Source organism: Scomber scombrus, chromosome 24 (assembly GCF_963691925.1).
Source record: "Scomber scombrus chromosome 24, fScoSco1.1, whole genome shotgun sequence".
Lineage (NCBI taxonomy): Eukaryota > Metazoa > Chordata > Actinopteri > Scombriformes > Scombridae > Scomber > Scomber scombrus.
This window is the reverse complement of record NC_084993.1, coordinates 1,034,961-1,057,819: the sequence shown is the minus strand read 5'-3', so window position 1 is coordinate 1,057,819 and position 22,859 is coordinate 1,034,961. Positions and strand designations below refer to the sequence as shown.

The window sequence follows — 22,859 nt, the reverse complement described above, 5'->3', positions numbered from 1 at the left end:
CATCTCTAACTCAGACTTCATAAATCAAATGTAAATACATCAGGTTTGTCCTTTAACGTGAGCGTCTGTCCTCCTCAGATCCGGACTGGGCCAGTCTGAACCTGGGCGCTCTGATCTGCATCGAGTGTTCGGGCATCCACAGGAACCTGGGAACCCACCTGTCCAGAGTCCGCTCCCTGGACCTGGACGAATGGCCGCTGGAGCTCATCAAGGTGATGTCGGCCATCGGCAACGAGCTGGCCAACAGCGTGTGGGAGGCCAACGCTCAGGGACACATGAAACCAGGACCGGACGCCAGCAGGTAGGAAACAGTCTGCTGTAGACTAGCTGAGGAACATAGTGGAGCGTTTAGCAGCTTATAGAGACACATATTTACCTCAGGAGCTGCTAGACAGTAAAAAGAGAGTCAATATTGGTCTTAAACAACTCCAAATGACTATTTTATGAGCTGATAATTTGACAGAAGTGGACGAACTAACTAGATTAAAACTATAAAGGACCAAAACTAGAACCCTGAGGAACCTCGTAGGTAATTATTAACATTCATGTGGTTCATGTGCTGTGTGGACATCATGACAAACTGTGAGCGGTTGGGTTTTAGCTGGATTTGTAGGTTTTTGGATCTGAATGCAGCACAAAGAAAAGTCTCTAAGTTGTTGATGTGTAAAGACGAGACATTTTATCTTGTGGCTTTTTCTTTTCTTTGTTTTTCTATTTCTTAAATGAATGTCTTTACTGAAGCTGCCACTGAGTCATCTGGGTCCATAGGAGCTTGTTTTTGTACTTGTGGTTTTTGCTTTGTGTTGTGTGGACAGTGTGGTAGACTGTGAGGGCTTCAGTCAGACGGTACCACAGTCTAGAGGATTTGTATGTTTTACGATCTGAGTCTCTAAGTTATTGATGTGTAAAGACAAGAAAACACCAGACTGGCAACTGTTTTTATAACCAATGAAGTCATTTTTCAAGTAAAAATGACAAATATTTGCATGTTTAAAACTCTCAAATATGATGATTTGATGCTTTTCTTGGTCTTGCGTTGGTATAAGTTGAATATTTTGGGATTTGGGAGACTTCGTTGGATAAAATGAGACATTTGAAGATGTTTTCTGATGTTTTATTGATCAAATGATGAATCGATCAATCATGAAAGGCGATAAATATGATGCACTTCCTGTTGGAGCAGATAGGGGCCAGTGTGACACACAGTAGGGTTCGTGTGTGTGTGTGTGTGTGTGTGTGTGTGTGTGTGTGTGTGTGTGTGTGTGTGTGTGTTGCCTTGTACACTACAGGGGATAGTAACAAATCGTTGAACTTTAGCGTGACGTCGGTGTTGATCTGTGTGTGTGTGTGTGTGAGTGTGTGTGTGTGTGTGTGTGTGTGTGTGTGTGTAATTATCGGCCGCTGCAGCTCTTGGAAAGCCAGCAGCCATCATAACAAATTAGAGCTGACTGCCATCCGCATAAAGATCGACTTCCCCGTCCTCCCCCTCCTCCTCACCCCCCCCCCCCCTTCCCCCCTCCCCCAACGCTCATTAGTCAACAGAAGCACCTTATAATTACTCCCCACATGACCCCCCATCACACACACACACACACTGTCTCAAATACATGAACACACACAAACATTTGAACCCTGCATGAATCCAAACAAACAGACTCATCATGTTTATTAACAGGCTCAGCAGAGACACCAGGTTACAATATGTTATAAACATTAATCTAGTATTTATATTCCCTTCATGTGAATAATTATTACAGAGTCACACAAGAGTTTTTAAGGGAGATAAACATTCAAAGATCTGATGTGAACATGTGACTCTCATCCTCAGATATAACACCATGTCACTTTACAAGCATCTCCAGACTTAAATATTATCTATAAAATCTCAATTTTGTCTTTTTTTTCTGTTTGTGTAGAAGAAGTTTTTCCGTCCAGCTCAAACTGGAGACAACAATCAACTTCTCCTCCGTTCTGTGATTGAATTTAAAGTTATTTTATGTATCAGAGTGGCATAAAATGATTAACAAACAGAAAATAATAATGATATAGTTGTGTATATATATGGGCATTTGTAATTAACATTTCAAATCAAAGCAACTTATTTCTTCACTTTCGTTGTTTAAAAGTAGAAATCAGCCATAAAAATTAAACCTATAAACATTAAAATACTGATTTGAAATGAGTTGAAATAATAGAAGAAGTAGAATACTGGCATGTCCATTAATTCATGATGTAACTGATGTGTAGATGTGATGTCACTCACCAGAGCCTCAACTAACGATTCATCAATGAATCAATTAATTAATCGTTAAACAGTGAAAAAAATGTCAATCACAGTCTTCTAGAGATCAGTGAGACGTCTTCAAATGTCCAAAAAAAAACAAAATATTAAATTAACTTTCATTTAAGATCTAGAAGGAGAATAATCTCATATTTAAGAACCTGGAACAATCACATTTTTTGCGTTTTTGCCCAAAAATGATCAAAATATCTACTCCTACATTATTGTCTGTGTGGTTGCAGCTGTGAGAAACTTCTCCTCAAAGATGATAATGAACAAAGATCTGAGTTTAAAGTAGCGTCTAATACCAGAATCTGTACGACGTTAACACACACAGGCAGAGTGTTGCAGTAACACAGCTCACACACACACACACACACACACACACACACACACACACACAGTATCGACTAGCATTAGCCGTCCTCCGTCAGAGCTCTAATGCTTTCATTGTCTCATGTTCCTATTTATTTCTGAATGTGAATCATGTTTCCTCCTGAAGAGATTAAAGCAGGAGGTCAATATTATCTCAATTAACCTGTGATGCTCTGCTGCAGCTCCATCCCTCCATCTCCCCCCTCCTCCTCCTCCTCCTCCTCCTCCTCCTCTTCTTCTCTCTCCTCCCCGTGCTGTCGATAGTGTTTATCAGACCATTCCTTAAGTGACTCGCTGTTTGTCGTTTACACTTCCATAAATCCCTCCTTTCTTTTCTTTCTCTCTCTCTGTGTGTCTGCTTCCTCCATCATTTCTCTCTCCTCCTTTTCCTCTCTCTTTCCTCTCTTTCTCTTCTCCACCTTTTATCCAGCTATGTTAAAACCCAGCTCATTTTTAATTTAAATAAAAGGCAGAATTACTCTTTCTTTGCTTCCCTCCTTTTCTCCACCTTCATCCACGTATATTTTCATGCACTTTTTTTTTTTTTTAAAGGCAAAAATAATCTAAATGTGCAAGTTGTAACATTTTAAAGGTGGAAGAGTTGGTGATAACTAAACTAATGAATGAATAAATACAGACAAGCTGATTATAATTCACCTGAGAAATAAAAGTGCTTCAACTCTAATTAAACCAATAAAATAGATTAAACATGAAATATAAAGCAAAGATTTAGTGTCTCTCTTTCTCTCTCCTGCTCCTTCTTCATCTCTCTCTTTCTTTGCCTCCTTCTCTTCTCTTCTCCACCTTTATCCAGCTACAGTTTTGATTAAAACAAAGGCAGAAATCTTTTAAAATAGTAAGTTTTAACCCTTGAGGATGTTGAGAAGATGCAATAAACGCTGCGTGAAACAGATTTTTCTTTTTTTGTGTATTTCTCAATCAAACTTCACCTTTAAATACTATTTTTATCCAGTTCTGTAGCTGATTTCTTCCCATATTAATGCACATCAGAAATAAAATCGCTTAAACTGAAATAAAACCAATAAAATAGATTAAGAATCAGATCAAAATAAAGATTTAGTCTCTATAAACAAATTAAAAACTAGTAAACCAGTTTTTCTGCCTCATTAATAATTGAATCTTGTCACAATCTCTTGAATACAATTTCCTTTAAAAGTATAAGTAGAAACAGCCGATTGAACCTCCGTTTCTCTCCTTCTTCCATCCATCCATCCGTCCATCCGTCTATCCTTCCATCCATCCGTCTATCCTTCCATCCATCCGTCCGTCCGTCCGTCCGTCCATCCATCCTTCCATCCACCCGTCTATCCTTCCATCCATCCTTCCATCCATCCATCCATCCATCCATCCATCCATCCATCCATCCATCCATCTATCTATCCTCCACTCCGGCTCGGTGGTGGAAGGCGTGGAGCTTTTATGACAGCTTTATGGAGTACTAGACGCGCTCTATGAAATGATGAGATGATATGTAGAAGAAGAAGAAGAAGCTGTGTCACTGAGGTTACATTCACTCCCTACGCTCACTGAGCTGAGCTGAAATTATAAAATATCAACCTCAGAAAACATGTGAGATGCTTTAAATACACCATAAACTAAAATCACCAGTAAACCAGACTGAGGTTCAAGTTCTGTGAGAAATGTAAGAACCTTTCCTCTGATCATGTCTCCAGAAACTAAATTACAACACAAATACATTATTTATAATACAGACAAAGACGCTTAACCTCAACATTTAATCAACTTACATCAAACTGTGTCAACAAACTGAGAAATGTTTCATTCAAAGAAACATTTAACTATCATTTATGTGTAAAATGCTCAAAAACACAAATATTTCAGTCATATTTTACATAAAACATGTTGTTACTGTTAATGTGCTTCACATCAGGCTGATTAACATTAAAGGAACATGATAATTATAATAATAATAACTTTATTTATGTAGCACCTTTAATACAATACATGCAGCTCAAAGTGTTTTATAACAACACAAATGACAAAGAGCTCCACATTAAAGGAGACAAACTGATGCCTAGTTATTAACTAAGAGTGTAGTTTAACTGGTTAAAGCATAAAGTAAGTTACAGGAGAAATAAAGTGAATATTTAAAGCAGGTTGAAGTAAAATCAGCATTTAAACAATCAAACAAGGTAAACTGTGGAGATTCAGACTCTAAATATATCATTTTATTGTTTGTTAAACTGCCTAAAAATGCTTATTTTAGTCTCTTATTTGCTCTGAGTCTCTAAACTGTAAATCTAACCCGAAACCTAACGTCACACGACTCGTCTACGATGATAGAAATCTGTGTTAAAGCTGAAAAAGACGAGGTGGAGGTGGAGGTGGGAAAAGGCCAGCAGAGGCTTTGTCCAGGCAGCAGGAGGGATGGGAGGGGGAGGCAGAGAGAGAGAGAGAGAGAGAGAGGAGGAGGGAGGGAGGCTGATGGATGGAAAAATGCCCTCCCCTCGTGGTCTCTCAAGTGAGTAATAGAGGCCGAAATTTCATTTTGCAAGTGGCTGATTTAATGATCCAAAGGGTAATTAATGGCCTGATTATCTTAATGTTAAATATGGCCAGCAGCAATTACGCTGACCTCCTGTCTGTCAAGGTCTGGCCCCCCACTCTCGCCTCCCAATTAGGTCCTGTTTGGAGGTTGGAGAGAGAGAGAGAGAGAGAGAGAGAGAGAGAGAGGAAGAGAAGGAGAACTGGCAGGAGAAAAAGAAAAAAGAGGAGTTGGATGTTTGGAGGGAAGGAAAACAGGAGAGGAAGTTTGTAAAGAAAGCAGCAGAGAAAGGAGTTGAGATGAGAGGAGAAGAAAGGATGGAGAGAGCAGGAGGGAAGGAGCGAGGGAGGGAGGTGCATTAGTATGGCTGTCAGTATTAAACACCTCCATTCCTCCTCTCCCCTCCCCTCCCCCCCCTCCCCCGATGACTTCCCGGTGGGACCGGAGGGAGGAATTATGTTGGGAGAGATCGCACCTCGTCTCCACGGCGACGCCCCCGTCCAATGAGATATGTGACAGGGCCGAGCCCCGCCATCTCCAACTGTTGTCATCATCTCTTTATCTTCCTCCTCTCTCTCCCCCCCCCCGTTGGTCCCGCTCCTCGCCGGCTGCCCACAGCGACGGCCGGTCCAGGTCTCATTAACATCAGAGCGTCTCAGGATAGTGTCTGTGCTCGTGGTTCAGAGCGCCGTGCCACGCCTGCTCAGCAGCACAATGCTTCATCGTGAGGAGAGATACTTGTTGACACGCGTCCCTCGCAGTGCTGCAGAGCGGGGACAGCGAAGCGGGGACCGAGCTTCCAGTGTGGATGAACACCAACAGTGCCAGCTCTGCGGCGCCGCAGGGAGCCGCTAACAAGTCTTTTCTGTCTCTGGTTCAAACCACAAAAAGACTCAGCCGTCCTCTAAACGTTCCCATTAACCTCCGGCTGCCTGCGGTCAGCCGTCATCACCTCGGCTGGCGCCGGCCCGGTGTCCGCGCCCCAGCTGATGCCACCGCTGAAGGGGCTGCTAAGTTTGGGCCGGCTGCCCATCGCAGAGCCTCGTCGTGTGTTGTCGGCGCCGCGGCTCATTGTTTTAATTACGCGTCGTCACCAGCACCCGGAGCAGCCGCCTGTTAGCAGCCTGAGTGGACTGCAAGTGACAGCCGTGCTAATCCGGCCTCCTGGCCTCCTCCTGGTTGGACGGACGTGTGCCTCCATCCCCTGGGCCTCCTGTGTCCTCACCCCCCCCCCCCCCCCCCTTCCTCATGCCAAGCTCTGACCTTTGACAGTCTGTCGTAGAGGGTCAGCTTCTTCTGCCTGGTGTTTCATCCTCTGCTGGGAGACTGGAAACTAAACCAGTGCTCCCAGTCAGACTCTACTGAGAGGAAACTTTGAGTCAGTGATCGTCACAAAGACTCTGAAAGCTAGACGTTGTAGTTGTGGACAGACAGAAACAAAAACAAGATAAACATCTGGTAACATTTATACGTTACTCTGTAAATGTGTTAATATAAAATAAGAGAAAACAACTGTGAGTCTGAAGAAGCAACAGAAAGAAGAAGAAGTCAGGTTCAGGTTGTTGATGTTGAAATAAAATAAAAGTGACATCAGAGAACAGAGAGGTGGAGGTGACGACCTTACCGGCAGCCTTCATGTCGGGGTCAGTGTGCAGCGGGAACAATAGGAGGAGGAGGAAGAGGAGGAGGAGGAGGAGGAGGAGCGCCACACCTTAATTAGACAGCAGAGAAATGATCAGTAGCGACGGCGGCTAAAAGATGAGCGTTCACACACCGCCACCGTCGCCGCATCGCCACCAACGCTGCACTTAACAGCGAGCGCCACATGACGGATGCTGGTCCAGTAATAATTCAGCAGCAGGTCTGAGAGCGCTGGGAGCAGGACACAGGAAAGAATAAGGGTCCTTTATGGGAACAGATTAGTCTTGTTCCCCCCTAAGAAAAGGCCAGCGCTAACAGATTTAAAATTAGACCAGGGGCTTTTAATCTGGGGCCGGGGTGCAGGTGCGGGTGCAGGCGGACGCCCCCCCGACACGGCAGCAGGATTGGGCTCAAGGGACCAGATGGGAGGAGGCCCAACGTCACATCACAAGATAATTGCCCCCCAGGGTCAGAAGAGGCAGAGGTGGGGGGGGTAGGAGGGGTGAAGCTTGTACCCCATAAAAACCAGAGCTCATATCAGTCTCACACACACACACACACACACACACACACACACACACACACACACACACACACACACACACACACCTCCCCTCCAGAGTCTGCCATCATAACACAGACTGGGGCTGGTGTGATTGGAGATGGACACGTGCCACATCAGAGGGGTAGATGGGGGGGTGGGGGGGGGGGGGGGGGGTATTAGGGCATCATTAGGATCAGATAGTGATACAGGAGTGTTTATATTCTCTCATATTAAACATCATCTCTGTTTAAAACGCTTAAAATCACAAATATTTCATCTAGAATTCAGATTTCACTAAAAAGCTAAAGTGTGTTTTTTTCATGTCGTTGCTTCACGTTTAAATTTCTGTCTAATAACGTTTAAAACTCACAAGTATCGTTAAGTTTTGGCTCATTTTCAGGCTTCAGTACGTTACTGTGGCTAACGTCAGGTTAATGAATAAGTCTTATTAAACAATCAGATAGTTATTTTCTCTATTGATAGATTATCTGTTAGTCTGTCAAATGTGAGAAAAGCAGAATTTGAGCTCAAACTGACCTCCGACAGTCTAATAGTCACATTTAGTGTTCTTGCTTAATATAGTAAATAAGTCTAAAGGATTGATCATTAAATTAGCTCCTCATGAATCTTCTGTCCATTCTGTTGTTCTGGATTCAGACAAAACTATAAAAATAAACCTTTCTCATCATCTTGAAGCTCAGAGTAAAAAAAAAACAACTAAAAACATGAACATGAGCAGATTTAATATTATTATGTTAGTAAAGTGTCTCAATAATCCGTCATGTTTCATATAAATACACTTTATACATGATTTAATCATGTTTGTGTTTATAGCAGAGAATCAGATCTGTGTGTGTGTGTGTGTGTGTGTGTGTCTGTGTGTGTGTGTGTGTCTGTGTGTGTGTGTGTGTGTGTGTGTGTGTGTGTGTGTGTGTGTGTGTGTGTGTGTGTGTCTGTGTGTGTGTGTGTGTGTGTGTGTGTGTGTGTGTGTGTGTGTGTGTGTGTGTGTGTGTGTGTGTAGCTCTCTCTTGTTTCATGTGCTGTCTCTTAACTAGCTGATCCCGCCCGCCATCATCTCTCTGCCATTATCTGCAGCCCCCGCTGATATGACCCCCACCTCCACCCCCCCCTCCTCGGCCTGCATTTTAAACACACACACACACACACACACACACACACACACACACACACACACAGCCTCCTGACAGTCGGGGCCGCTGCAAACGTAGTAAAATAATTGGCCCCTACATTCTAATTCATCTGTAAAAGGGAGGCCTTGATTAAATTAGTCCTAATAGACATTATTTTGTACATGACTGCCTCGCCGCGGCCCCGTAACCGCGTCCCCCCCCCCCCTCTCCTCCCACCACCCCCCCCTGCTGAAACTCGTCTAACAAGCCCTCCAATTTACTATTGACATTAAGCCGGCTGACACGAGCCAATCACCGGGCCATTCATCGTGTGTCATCGTGGTGAGGTTATGTTAATGTGGAGTAAAAGCACAAACTAAATGCACATTCTTTATGCCTGAGTCATCAGATTAAACCCCCCCACTCACCCTCCCCCCCTCCTCCCCCCTCTTATCCACTCCCTTATTTTAATAATGAAGAAATAAATAACGCTCTTTACATGCGTGACTCTGTCCGGCCTCGCTCTGCTCCTGCCTCGCCGATAGCCAGCAGGGGGGGATTAGAGGGGGAGGGGGGGGGGGGGGGAGGGGGGGGGGACGGCTCCTGGAGCAGAAATGAATCTGAACGCCGACAGTAAGAGTTACCCCCCCCCCCCCCCTCCCAATCCACCCCCACCCTTTGGCTAATTGGCTCAGTGGGCAAATTGCTCATACGATAAAGAGAAGAAGAGAAAAGTGGACGGAGCAGCAGCAGAGTCGTCCTCGTGCATTGTGGGTAATGTGTTTGGATTGAATGGGTTCACCATGAGCGGCGGCCGGCTGTTAAACATGTGAAACGTTCTCCAGCCACACACAAGCACACACACACACATACACACACACACACACACACACACACACACACAGAGAAACATCGTCCCAAACTCTGCTCATTCACCTCGAGTGTCTCCGTCCTCGACTCGCCTCTCAAACATTTACAGTTAACACAAGTGTGAGATCATTCTCTATTATCTGTTTACTCTGTTACCTTTTCAGTGATTCGCTTAATTATTTAATCAATAATATGTCAGAAAAATGTCAGTGATATAAAGCAGAATCTCAGTGGTTAGAAACACAACAGAGAAGCTTTAAACTCTTCATTTAGAGTCTAAATTATAAGAGATAATGTTCATTTAACCAGCTGATCATCATATTAACTCACACTTCAACAACGATCCATCAACTTCTTCTGACTCTACTTCTTCATAAACACATTTCAACAGCAGCTCTTCACAAACTGATCAAACAATAAACAGTCACATGAATATAAAGATGTAATAATACGTATCAATAGATCAGATCATCGTCTTTGTTTTGGTTATTTTATCGTTTTAAACTCAAACACGTCGTCATGGAGATAATCCAGGTTCAGCCGCAGCAGAGAAATCATGTAAAACTGTAATCATGTGATTTTTCATTCATTTAAATCTTTAGTTCTTCTCTAATCATCTTCATTCATATCAAATAGTATAAATTAAACCTTGTTCCTGTGGTAGCGCCCCCCCCCCCCCCCCCCCTGCAGCCAGCCAGGTCTGCTCATCTGCATCCAGCTAATCTACGAGGAAATGTCAATGACTTCCTCGACTGGACCACCAGACCACGCTGTAACCTCCTCTTCCTCCTTCTCCTCCTCCTCCTCCTCCTCCTCTTCCTCTTCCTCCTCCTCTTCCTCTTCCTCCTCCTCCTCTTCCTCTTCCTCCTCCTCTTCCTCTTCCTCTTCCTCCTCTTCCTCCTTCTCCTCCTCCTCTTCATCTTCATCAGGAACCAACAGGACTAAACATTTTTGCTCCTGCATGAAGCTAAAACTTCCCAGCAGGTAGATTTTGGAGACATTTAAAGACATTTCATTTTTGACATTTTCATTCATAAAAGCAGAAATTCTGAATTATTTTAACTAAATTTAACATCAGAGGAAAATGAGTTGATTGATTATAACAATATGTAAAGTATAAGTCACAAAGTTCAGTCAGGATACAGTTTAGAAACCATTTCAAATATCTGAATCTAGAGCTGGGTGATATGGACAAAATTAAATATCATGATAGTTTAGACCAAATAATCATCTAAAGATAATCAGTAACGTGTTTATAATGATAAAGTGGGTTAAAGGTCAATAATAGAACAGCTGGAACAGTCTGGTAATAATGCATCAACTAAAATAAGAAGAAGCAGCAGTGAAGTGTTTTATCTTTATTTCTTCCATATTCTATATATTTAACAGGTAAGAGACAGTTCCCAGTGTTCCCAGTGTTCCCAGTTTGATCTTTTCTTCAGTTGATCTGGACGTGATGACGACATGTCGACAGTTAATTATGTGAATGTGAATGTGACCTCTAATTGATCATAAAGATTTTATACTTCTCCACATCCCCTCTCCTTCCACCTTTCTCCTCCAACTCTTCCCTCTCCTCCTCATTTGCATTCTCTCTCTCTCTCTCTCTCTCTCTCTCTCTCTCTCTCTCTCTCTCTCTCTCTCTCTCTCTCTCTCTCTCTCTCTCTCTCCCAGTTAACCCCTCCATCTCCTCCTCCTCCTCCTCCTCCTCCAGACCTTTCTCACCCTCCCTTTAATTATCTGTGCCTATCCGAGGGCAGCTAATGACCAGCCAGGAAAGGCTAATTGATTTCATCCTCTTCTCTTTCTTTCTTTTTTTTCCCTCTCTCTCTTTTTGTCTTCACTTTTTCTTTTTCTGTTGTTAAAAAAAAAAAAAAAATACTAATGCAGGTTTTTTTATTTCTGCATGAACTCTAAGACAGGATTAAATTTACACCGCTCACCTTGTTAAGAAGCTCGTGCACGTGCCTCTGTGTGTGTGTGTGTGTGTGTGTGTGTGTGTGTGTGTGTGTGTGTGTGTGTGTGTGTGTGTGTGTGTGTGTGTGTGTGTGTGTGTGTGTGTGTGTGTGTGTGTGTGTGTGTGACGGTGATTCATCTCTAAATGCACATTAGGTCGGGCAGTTAGCTGATGCTCTTACCCCCCATGCTCTATCTATCTATCTATTAATCTATTAATTAGAGGGCTAATTAGGCCAGAAGAGAAGCCACTGACACCATGTCACTCGTAACCCCGTTTCCTACCGCTCATTACCTCACACGCACGCACACACACACACACACACACACACACACACACACACACACACACACACAGACACAGGCAGGCTGTAATTAATGACGGGCTTTAACACCAGCACGTTGGCTCATACATCTCAGCTCGCGGCTGAACGCAGAGCCGAGCAGGAGGATCTGATTTCTGTCTGGATTCAACTTTTTTTTAAATTTAACTTTAAATTTTTTGACCTCCAGCTGAAAAAAATGGAAGAAAATGTAGATACCAGCTGTTTCTGCCGTCTCTGTATGTCTCACACACACACACACACACACACACACACACACACACAGAGAGAGACACACCAACATACATTCCAAATACACTCACACACACACACACACACCAACACACACGCCAAATACACACACACACACACAGAGACACACCAACACACAAAGCTACACACCAACATACAAGCCAAATACACACACACACACACACACACACACACACACACCAACACACACGCCAAATTCACTCACACACACAAAGCTACACACCAACATACACGCCAAATACACACACACACGCCAACACACACAGCTACACACCAACACACCTTTTCACCCATCAGCTCATGTATTTATTGATTTATTGATTTTAGAGTAAATCAGATAGTTTTCAGTGTTTTTATCATAAACAAGACTTCACTGATTCATTTTACATTTTTTGGTGTAACCTTTGTACTGAACAGCGCCCCCTGTGTCCATTAGAGGTAATTACAGTCTCACACTCACACATCACTCTCACATGTCACATCAGCTGTTTTAAAGACGCCATTCATCAAACCTCTGCTCAGTGATGTCAGTCACACATAAATCTTAAAGTTAGCTCACATTAACCTCCGACAGCTGCCTGAAAACATAAAGCACCAAAAACTGAAAAAAAGTGTATTAAATTAAATAAATCTGTGTTTTACTGCTCATAAATTCAACTCTTCATCGTCTTACTTAAAGTGAATATATATAAATATTTAAAAAGAGGAAAACATTTAGTATTTTTGTTGGTTTTATATCATTTTTTACCAAAAGTAAGACTGAATGCTCCTGAAAATGTCAAATGGTGTAACCACAAAAGAATGTAAATGGTTCCTGATCTCCATGGTTACCAGAGTAAATGTAATATGTAGAACAATTGTATTCCATTACCTTTATTTAATATAAAGTTATAATGTAAGATCATGCCAAACTAGTTGATATGGTGTTTTATTGACAATTTACTGTTTTTAAGCAAGTTGAATTATTTGGTACAAAGTTTTTATGGTTACACCACTTAGACATTTTTACCATAATCCTCTAATATATTCTCTCTAAATGGATTAAAAGCAGAAATTTGATGCTGGGTCCACAAAAAAAGAATGTGTGCAAGTTATTAATACGTTTATTTTATCATTTTAACCCTTTAAATTTAAACTAAACCACGTCACTGACCCTTATATAATAATAACTGTAGGATCATATGTATTTAAAAGTACAATCACACATTTATATTACATATTAAATACTAAAATAAAAACGTAATTACAAGAATTTAAAGGAAAATTCCGTAAAGTTTTCGTGTCTCTTAAAGTCTTGTTTGGCGGTAATTATGATAATTAGCCTGGTGTGATTATCGGGGTGTGTGTGCCGGCTTTTCTTTCCTTTATCTGTTTTGGGGTCGTGGATGGATGACCCTCCTTAAACACATACACACACACACACACACACACACACACACACACACACACACACACACTGAGCAGCTGGTGGGACGTCCAGCAGTGGTCGGTCCATCAGCTCAAACACCCCTCTGGCTTTGGACAGACAGGAAACTCAGTGTGTATGTAAACACACCCGGACAAAGCGGCCGCTCGGGGGGAACACACACACACACACACTCACACACACACTCACACACACACTCACAATGCGGGGTCTCCTGAGCTCAAACAACAGGCAGGAAATCAGACACCCACAGTAGACCCGGTGCCGCTCCCTGACTGACCCCCTCCCCCCCCAAACCAAAATCACTTTCCACTCCACCGTTTCCAACGGCGACCACGAGCCGACACCACAACACAGCGGCTGATGAAGCTGTCAATCAACGGGTCGACTCATCAAACAGGACGAACAGACTCGTTATGACTTTAAAATGTTTTCACAAGTTAAAACTTACACGGTTTTCCTAAAGTTGAGTAGTTTAGATAAAATAAAAACACCATAGCAACCACCTTAGCAACCAAGGCTACAGAACAGAGGCAGCATTTCTACACACGTTCACCTCAAGTTTGGAAACCATGTAACATGAGAACAGAATGTAAATAACAGAAAAACTACAAACAGTAGAATATTCAGCTTTTTATAATCTACTGTATGTAGCATCAGTTTATTAATCATGATCATTATTGTTTCAAATGAATGAGTCTCGTTTTCACTCATCGTCTTTCATCACATGGTTCAGGAAGAGCTTCTGCCTCAGTAGAAACAGAATCAGTAGAAACAGAAACAGTAGAAACAGAATCAGTAGAAACAGAAACAGTAGAAACAGAAACAGTAGAAACAGGAACAGTAGAAACAGAAACAGTAGAAACAGAAACAGTAGAAACAGGAACAGTAGAAACAGGAACAGTAGAAACAGAAACAGTAGAAACAGGAACAGTAGAAACAGAAACAGTAGAAACAGAAACAGTAGAAACAGTAACAGTAGAAACAGGAACAGTAGAAACAGAAACAGTAGAAACAGGAACAGTAGAAACAGTAACAGTAGAAACAGAAACAGTAGAAACAGGAACAGTAGAAACAGGAACAGTAGAAACAGAAACAGTAGAAACAGAAACAGTAGAAACAGAAACAGTAGAAACAGGAACAGTAGAAACAGAAACAGTAGAAACAGAAACAGTAGAAACAGAAACAGTAGAAACAGAAACAGTAGAAACAGTAACAGTAGAAACAGAAACAGTAGAAACAGGAACAGTAGAAACAGAAACAGTAGAAACAAACAGTAGAAACAGAAACAGTAGAAACAGTAACAGTAGAAACAGAAACAGTAGAAACAGAAACAGTAGAAACAGTAACAGTAGAAACAGGAACAGTAGAAACAGAAACAGTAGAAACAGTAACAGTAGAAACAGAAACAGTAGAAACAGGAACAGTAGAAACAGAAACAGTAGAAACAGGAACAGTAGAAACAGGAACAGTAGAAACAGAAACAGTAGAAACAGAAACAGTAGAAACAGAAACAGTAGAAACAGGAACAGTAGAAACAGAAACAGTAGAAACAGAAACAGTAGAAACAGGAACAGTAGAAACAGGAACAGTAGAAACAGGAACAGTAGAAACAGGAACAGTAGAAACAGAAACAGTAGAAACAGAAACAGTAGAAACAGAAACAGTAGAAACAGAAACAGTAGAAACAGAAACAGTAGAAACAGAAACAGTAGAAACAGAAACAGTAGAAACAGAAACAGTAGAAACAAACAGTAGAAACAGGAACAGTAGAAACAGGAACAGTAGAAACAGAATCAGTAGGTAGATGTATGAACAGTCTCTTGTCTTTGAGGAGTGTTTGTTATCTCTGGCTGGTGTAATTTTATCATTTAATTTAACTGACTGACACACACACACACACACACTCACACACACACACACACACATCTGAACCCCTCCGGGCTCCTGTTGACATATTTGCAGTGTGTGTGTGTGTGTGTGTGTGTGTGTGTGTGTGGGGTGTGTATTTCCCTGTCACAAGCCATCTCACCGGGGCCCATGTTTAATTATCTACCCAGCATGCCTCAGTGCTGGAGCTGAGCGCTTTGTCTAATGGGATGTGAAAAGACACAAACACACACACACAGATTAACACACAAAATATGAGACTGTGCATTCAGTAGACACATGTTAACACATACTGTCACACACACACACACACACACACATGCACGCGCACACACTCACTCTGTGTGGTTAATTAGTGCAATTAGCCTCTCCACTGTCCAGAGCTGTGTTTTCAAGACTCGTTAGCTCGTGATGACGGAGAGTCGCTGTTTACTACGATATACACACACACAATATACACACACACATGCATACACACACACACACAAAATACACACTGTAACAAAGTAACATACACACAACACAAACACACACAAAATACAAGCATTCAATATACACAGTAACATACACACACCAAGTGCACACACATTAGAGACATCCCCAGCACATGACAATTACACTAAGACACACAAACACACACTAAGACAGTTCACTAATGTTATATGAACACGTTGAGCAGATGTGGAAACATGCTACATGCTAAATGCTACATGCTAAATACTGTAAACACATGTACAGTATTATTATAACATAACAATAGTATTTTAACATGTGTGTGAATCAGAGGATCAAAATCAATCAATCAATAGATGAAGTCGATGTTCATAGATATAGTACGATGTCTCCAACCTTCAACATGATGGCTGGTAAAAATATCCTCGTAACACACACACACACACACACACACACACACACACACACACACACACACACACACACACACACACATACACACACACCCTGCAGGCCCTTAGCAACTCCAGCGGCGGGGGAAGGCATGCGTTTCTGGGTCCAGTGGCCTCACATTTCCTCTCCATCCTCTGGAGGACAGAAGGCCAGAGTCCTGCTGAGCACACACACACACTCTCACACACACACACACACACACACACACACACACACACACACACACACACACACATACACACAGAGTCAGTGACACCTCCAGGCTTTGTCCGGGGGCTGTGGGCCGTAGTCTCGTGCCCAGCCTCCCTACTCTGTCTCTGGGCCGCGGCAGGAAGGAAAAGCCCCCGGGACATTCCGTGATGCTAGCCGCTGCCACACCCCCGAAAAACACACACACACACACACACACACACACACACACACACACACACACACACACACACTCATACTGGTCTCCAGGAAGAGAGTTAATGAGATTCGGGCAGGTTCCCACACCGACCCACAAACTTTTTCCCTCTGGTTCGTTTTCTCCTCCGTCTCATCCTCCGTTCCCACAGTTTCATCTCCTATCATGCATCTCAGCTTCTCCTCCAATCACTGTCATGATCAAATATTGTAGTTTAGTTTATTTTTTATCTTTATTCACTCTTAAATAAACATCATATCAGAGCAGGATGACGTGTAGAGAAGTGTAACATCTGAATATTACTTCCAAACTACGTCCAGGTGTTTCTTCATGTGTGTCGGCTGGTTTTAAAGGGTTAAAAAAAGATCTTTAGATGTTAGTTAGAAGCACCTCGCTTCATCTTACAGCTGCATATAAGATAAATATTAATACAATCTAATAAAATAAAGAAGTTTAAATAGTTGATTCTCTTTCTCAAACACTGAAGTTATTTCACGGTGGAAGCACCAACCTGTGAGAAGCCTTTTCTCCATTTCCTGTCATCCCCCTCCTTCCACCCCCTGGAGGAGGTGTTGTTATTTTGTTAAAGAGGTAGTAGAGGGTGGGGAGGAGGGGAGAGAGAGAGGGGGGGGGTACAGCTCAATATCTCCCCCCCCCCCTAACCCTCCCTCCGTGTCTCCCCTGAGCCCGGACTAATCCCAGCGGTGTGAATGAGCCGCTGTTTACATGGAGGGATTTGTACAGATTAGAGCGATCGGAGCTGTGGATTAAACAGATCAGCAGTTAATGACACTCGATTGGGGAACAATGGGCGTCCGCGTCCCCCTGTCGGCCCCTCCGTGCTCTCGCTGTGTCTTATTTTACTCTCGCAGGTGTTGAAGTGAGCGTTGGCGGTGGGCCTCGTAGACTCGTTGCTCATTTTCTGCTGTTTAAAAAAAAAATCCAAAAAAAAGGCTTCAATGCGTCTTTAATTGGTTTCCTTTTGGTTTGGTTGGTAATTTGACTCCACACAGCAAATTAAAAGCAAAAAAGCACCTTTAATATTCAGCAGGTGGAAGTTCAATAGAGCATAATTAGCTATAAAATCATTAATGAAGAGATATCTGATGATTTGTCAGTTTTTCTTCTGGTCTCCGTAATAGCACGAAAAGACCAAATTCTGACTTTTCTACTCTGTTGATTGATTGTTGGTTTGACTTCGTTTGAATTTAGACTAAAGGAAAACAAACAGAGTCATCAATGCTAGATTAAAAGACAGGAAATGAAAGAAAATGGGTTATATTACAGTATCAAGATCCTTTATGTCCGTTTTTTGGAATATTCTTCAATTTAGAGAAGTCTGCAGTGTGAAGCAGGAATATATCAGTAATACAACAGTAATAATACAGTAGAAATAGCTCAGTAGTAATTGTATAGTATTAATAACACTATATGTGCAGCTTCCTGTTTGTAACGCCTGTGATTGGTCCATCAGGGAGGAGCGGGAGCGTTGGATCCGGGCGAAGTACGAGCAGCGTCTGTTCCTGGCGTCGCTGCCCGGCACCGACATGTCGCTGGGGCAACAGTTGCTCCGGGCGACGGCCGAGGAAGACCTGCGCGCTGTGGTGCTGCTGCTAGCGCACGGCTCCCGACAGCAAGTCAACGAAACCTGCGGAGAAGGAGACGGACGCAACGCGCTGCACCTCGGCAGCCGCAAAGGCAACGTGGTCATCACACAGCTGCTCATCTGGGTACGAAGTTTATCAGTTTTAATATATTCAGTCCAATAAGATTATTATTATATTATTTATGTTATGTAATCAGATTTATTCATATTATTATCAGTATAATAATAAATGTAAGTGATACAGTATAATTACATTTAACTCTCATTGTTCCTCTGTCTACAGTACGGTGTGGATCTGATGGCGAGGGATGCTCATGGTAACAGTGCGATGGCGTACGCTCGGCAGGCCAACAGTCAGGAGTGCGTGGACACGCTGGCGCAGTACGGCTGCCCCGACGAGCGTTTCCCGCTCATGGCCACGCCCAACCTGTCGCGCCGCAACACCAACCGCAACAACAGCTGCAGCAGCGCCGGCAGCGCAGCGCTCATATGACCTCACCCTCACCATGTGACTCTGTTTGACCAATAAAAACTCTTTGGGAGAATCTGACGTTTATTTTGGGAACCACTACCTGTCGTGACTCTAAGCCCCGCCCACCTCACCTGACGACCGCCGGCGAAAAACAGCGAGACACTGCCGGCAGGTCGGTGGCGGCGCTGCGTCCACGTGTCCGTTTGGGAGAACATGCAACAGGAACAAAAACCCAAAGCATGCTGGGAAATGTGGTCCACAATCACCTGAGCTCTCCGGAGCATTTTGGGAAATAATCATGTGACTTATGACGACCAATGAGGGCGCAGTCTGAAGCTCCGTGGACATCGTACCTCATCACACTACGAGGCCAGTCGATCTGCTTTCTACCCGACAGCCAATCACATCTGTCGAAACCTTCCCCCCACCAATCATTTCTTCCTCTGAACACACGAAGAAGAAAAAACTGTGAGACTGAAAATAATCACGAAGGAAACGAGGTGGAGTCTGCAACCCTGCTCATCATCATCATCATCATCATCATCTTCATCACGTCTGTCTGCAGCAGTGTTCGCCTCCTCTCTCCTCTTTGTTTTGTTTTCTAATGAATTCTGTGAACTCTCTCCGGCCTTTTACACTTTTTTTTGTTTTGTTTTTTTATGTGAAAAATATCTTGATGTAAAACTTTTAAGAGGAAAAAAAACCGATATCAGATCTTAGAGGTAAAAAGTGATAGATCGCATGTCCTACACACTTTTTGCTCTTTTGGTTGTTTTGTTTTTTTAATTTAAGGCATTTTTTCCTGGATTGTGTATATTATTGTATCTTGATGTGCATTGCTGGACCAATGGTTAAAAATGTCAACATGGGGAAGGTTTTTTTTTTTTTTGTTTCTTTTTGTTATATTCGGGTGTATAAAGTCGTGGAGTGTACAGAAGCTGTTGCCAGGCTCAGGGACCGGAGACTGTCATATAAAACATCCTGTTGTCTTTTCCCACAGAGTCTTTAAAACCAACATTTAACTTTTCTTTTTTACACTTCAGTCGGTTCAGCAAACACGAGACGAGGTTCTAGATTAATACTGGACTTAAACATCTGGTCCCATTTATCTCCAGTAGGAAGAAATACACGTTTTCATGGCTGCAGCTAACGATTTAAAAACTGTTTGGTTTATAAAATGTTAGAAAAATGTGATAAATGACTCAGAATCAGAGCCGACACATTCATAAGAAACAATAAGAAAATACACATATTCATATTTTGGGGCTTAAACTGATGTTTAAATAATAATTTTAGTCATTTTTTAAGCAAAACTGACAAACATGGATCTAGGATGTGATGCTTTTCTTACAGTAAACTGAATATCTGAGTAGTTTTCTTGGACTTTATAGACTGAAAGACAATAATCGTTAGTTGCAGCCTGAACTGAACCTGATCCACGTTTCCCTGAAGTTTTTTTTTTTTTATTATTGTGTGTAAAAAAAAAAGAAAAGGAAAAAAAGAAAGAAATTAATGAAAAAGACGACGGACCGTTAAGCAGCTAAGAAGCAACACGGAACGAAAAAGGGAATTTTTTTTTGTACATGTGAGTTTTAATGGGTGTAATCTGCTGTCAGCTCTGACCAATCACAGCAGAGCAGTTTGTGTTTGATGCTCACAAAAAATAATGTTTGTGTGTGTGAAGACGTGTCTGTCCGATCTGCTCAGCGAATCACTAAGAAGGGCTTCTTCTTCTTCTACTACTACTACTACTTCTTCTTCTTCTGGTCTGGAAACCTTCATGTAAATAATCTCCTCTCTCTATTTCTCTCTATCTCTCTTTCTCTCTCTCTCTCTTTCTCTCTGTCGACATGTAAAGTTAGAGAAACACAGGAAGTTCTTAACACCAGTGTGTCTGTTTGCAGAGTGGAAGTAGAAGTTTGGCGGTTTTAACCAGACGTTTATATATCGTTGGTTCTCGACTCGTAAATGTTCGTAGTTATGCCAACAACCATTTTCAGTTTTTAGAGCCGCCTCCCAACGCTTAGCTGGACCAATCAGGACGGAGGATAACTCCCAGTAATGTGTCCAGATGTGGTTTAGTCTGAGATGAGTCTAAGCTCAGTTGGGAGCCGCTGGTCTGAAGATGGTAATTCCACTCTGACTCCGTTTATAACTGCTGCAGGTGAATTAATGTATGCAAATATGTATAAAAAACGACGTAGATTTCTTTTCCTAGCTGGACGTGAAACGTGTCGACTGAACGCTAACTTCCTCGTCGTCTGTGTGATGATTTTTTTTTTTTTTTTTAACCTTCGACACTATGCTGCGTATCGGCCGCTTCCTCCACAGATCCTGATCGTAAAACATCGCTGCGGAGATTCGTGGAGCGGCTCTTTGTGTATCCGAGCAATATTTCACACGTTCGTCAGTCACCACATCGCTGCAATATTCCCATCACACACTCACACACACACACACACACACTCTGCCTGTTTGTAGAAAAGATAGAAAGAGATAAAAAAAGAAAGAAATCCTTTTTTTTTTTGTAACACTAAAACTTTCCTCTTTTTTTTGCCTTTTTTATTTAAACACCGACCTTAAATCTTCCTCTGATTGCGTCCGACCTTTACGATGTGCCACGTCCCCGATTCCCCCGATCCCCCCGATCCCCCGTCTACCGCTCGTCTCAGAGACGTCGTTTAAGCTCCCGTATAAAAAAAAACGAAACCAAGAGGTTTGACCGCAACTTGTGTTTTTAAAGTGTTTGTTTTATTTAGTGTTTGTATTCCCGACTCGTCCGCGTCTGTCCTGAATTAAGACGACAGGACAAAGACGTCCTTTATTTATGACAGAAATGCACTAAATCTAACCGACTCTTCCCACTACAGTTTATCTTTCTTATTATTTCGTCATGAAACTAACTTTTGGTGGCGACTTCTGACAGTTTTGAGCAGGAAACATATAAATCCAAAAGTCCATTTATTAGAGTTTGAGCTCATCAACATCTGCTTTAAAAGCCTTTTAGACACTAAAATAAAAGCTGTGTCTTTTCACTCTGACACTACAACAAACTATTATGTAAAATGAGGAAACTACGTCCATTTATTTCACTTCATTTGATCGGAGAAAGCTTGAAAACATCCGAGTTTATTTTGTCATGCTAACTCTTACCGCGTCTAGCTGTGAGCTAGTTAGCATTGGCAGCTAACAGTTTCTACTTTTCAAGATAAATTCTCTTGATCTGCTTCGTCTTTTTCTCTCAAACCCAAACTGTAAAAGAAGGAACAGAAACATTATGTGAAGCTGCAGCTTATAGCTAGCGATCATTTAGCTAACAGGAAACCCGCGCTAACGCTTAAATCCAGCCGATCGATGTTCGCCGCCTCGCCTCCACCTGTACATAAACTTTAACAACGTAAACGAAGTAAAATAAAAACACAGGACTGCGTATGGTCAACGTTTGGTTTTATTGTGGTTGTTACCTCATGTAGCTTTTTACCCACAATGCACCACTCCCACGTTATTTATAAACCAGCGAGGAAGACTCCGCCCCTCTCTAGCCGAACCTCTCCAGTCCATCCATGTTTCTAATATTATGATTTATCATCCAGACACATTAATGTTCTTATTGTTATTCTAATTATTATTATTATTATTATTATTATTGTTAATGAGTTTTGTTGGCTGTACAGTACCGTTGTTGAGAAATTCTACCTAATACAGAGTCTTCTACTGTAATGTGTCTCTTTTCAATAAAGACGAGAATAATGCTTCTTAATATAAAATCATGTGTCGAATGTTGAATTCTAGTTTTTAATCTTAGTTTTCTCCTCAAACGTTAATCTGATTAAAAATGCTCAAAGATCCAACTTTAAGTCTTTATGTCCAATCAGCTGTTTTAGTTTTTTAGTTTTAGAGATAAACACACACCGCTTCTTTGTGTTTCATCGTTTAGCTTTAAATGAGTTTAAATCTAATATAATTATAACTCAGCGTCTCATAATAACAAGATGTTTATCTCTTATTTAGTTTTAATATTTCTGCATCAATTGAAGTCTTTTTAGTTTTTATATGGATTATTTTTGCCCTACACGTGTTTCGGTGTTAAACTCTCCAGATTTGTCCTCATGAAGTAAATGTTTCTGTGTCTTTATTCATCCATAAAAACTATAATTATATTTTCTCCTTTTCACAGTTTTCATTGAGCAACGTTTGTTTTCTAGGATCACTGCTGTTGTTTGGTAATTAGAT

The 22,859-nt window shown here is 41.9% G+C and overlaps 1 protein-coding gene across 1 annotated transcript in view; it reads left to right on the top strand.

Moving 5' to 3' along the window:
- Nucleotides 1–20,673, top strand: part of agap1 (ArfGAP with GTPase domain, ankyrin repeat and PH domain 1) — a 98,794-nt gene extending 78,121 nt beyond the window's left edge. The window contains exons 16-18 of the mRNA XM_062414451.1: nucleotides 79–301; nucleotides 18,023–18,278; nucleotides 18,438–20,673. Coding sequence (XP_062270435.1) covers nucleotides 79–301; nucleotides 18,023–18,278; nucleotides 18,438–18,647 — 689 coding nt within the window. The 3' untranslated portion in view covers nucleotides 18,648–20,673. The remainder of the gene's footprint in view (nucleotides 1–78; nucleotides 302–18,022; nucleotides 18,279–18,437) is intronic.
- Nucleotides 20,674–22,859: the final 2,186 nt, after the last annotated feature.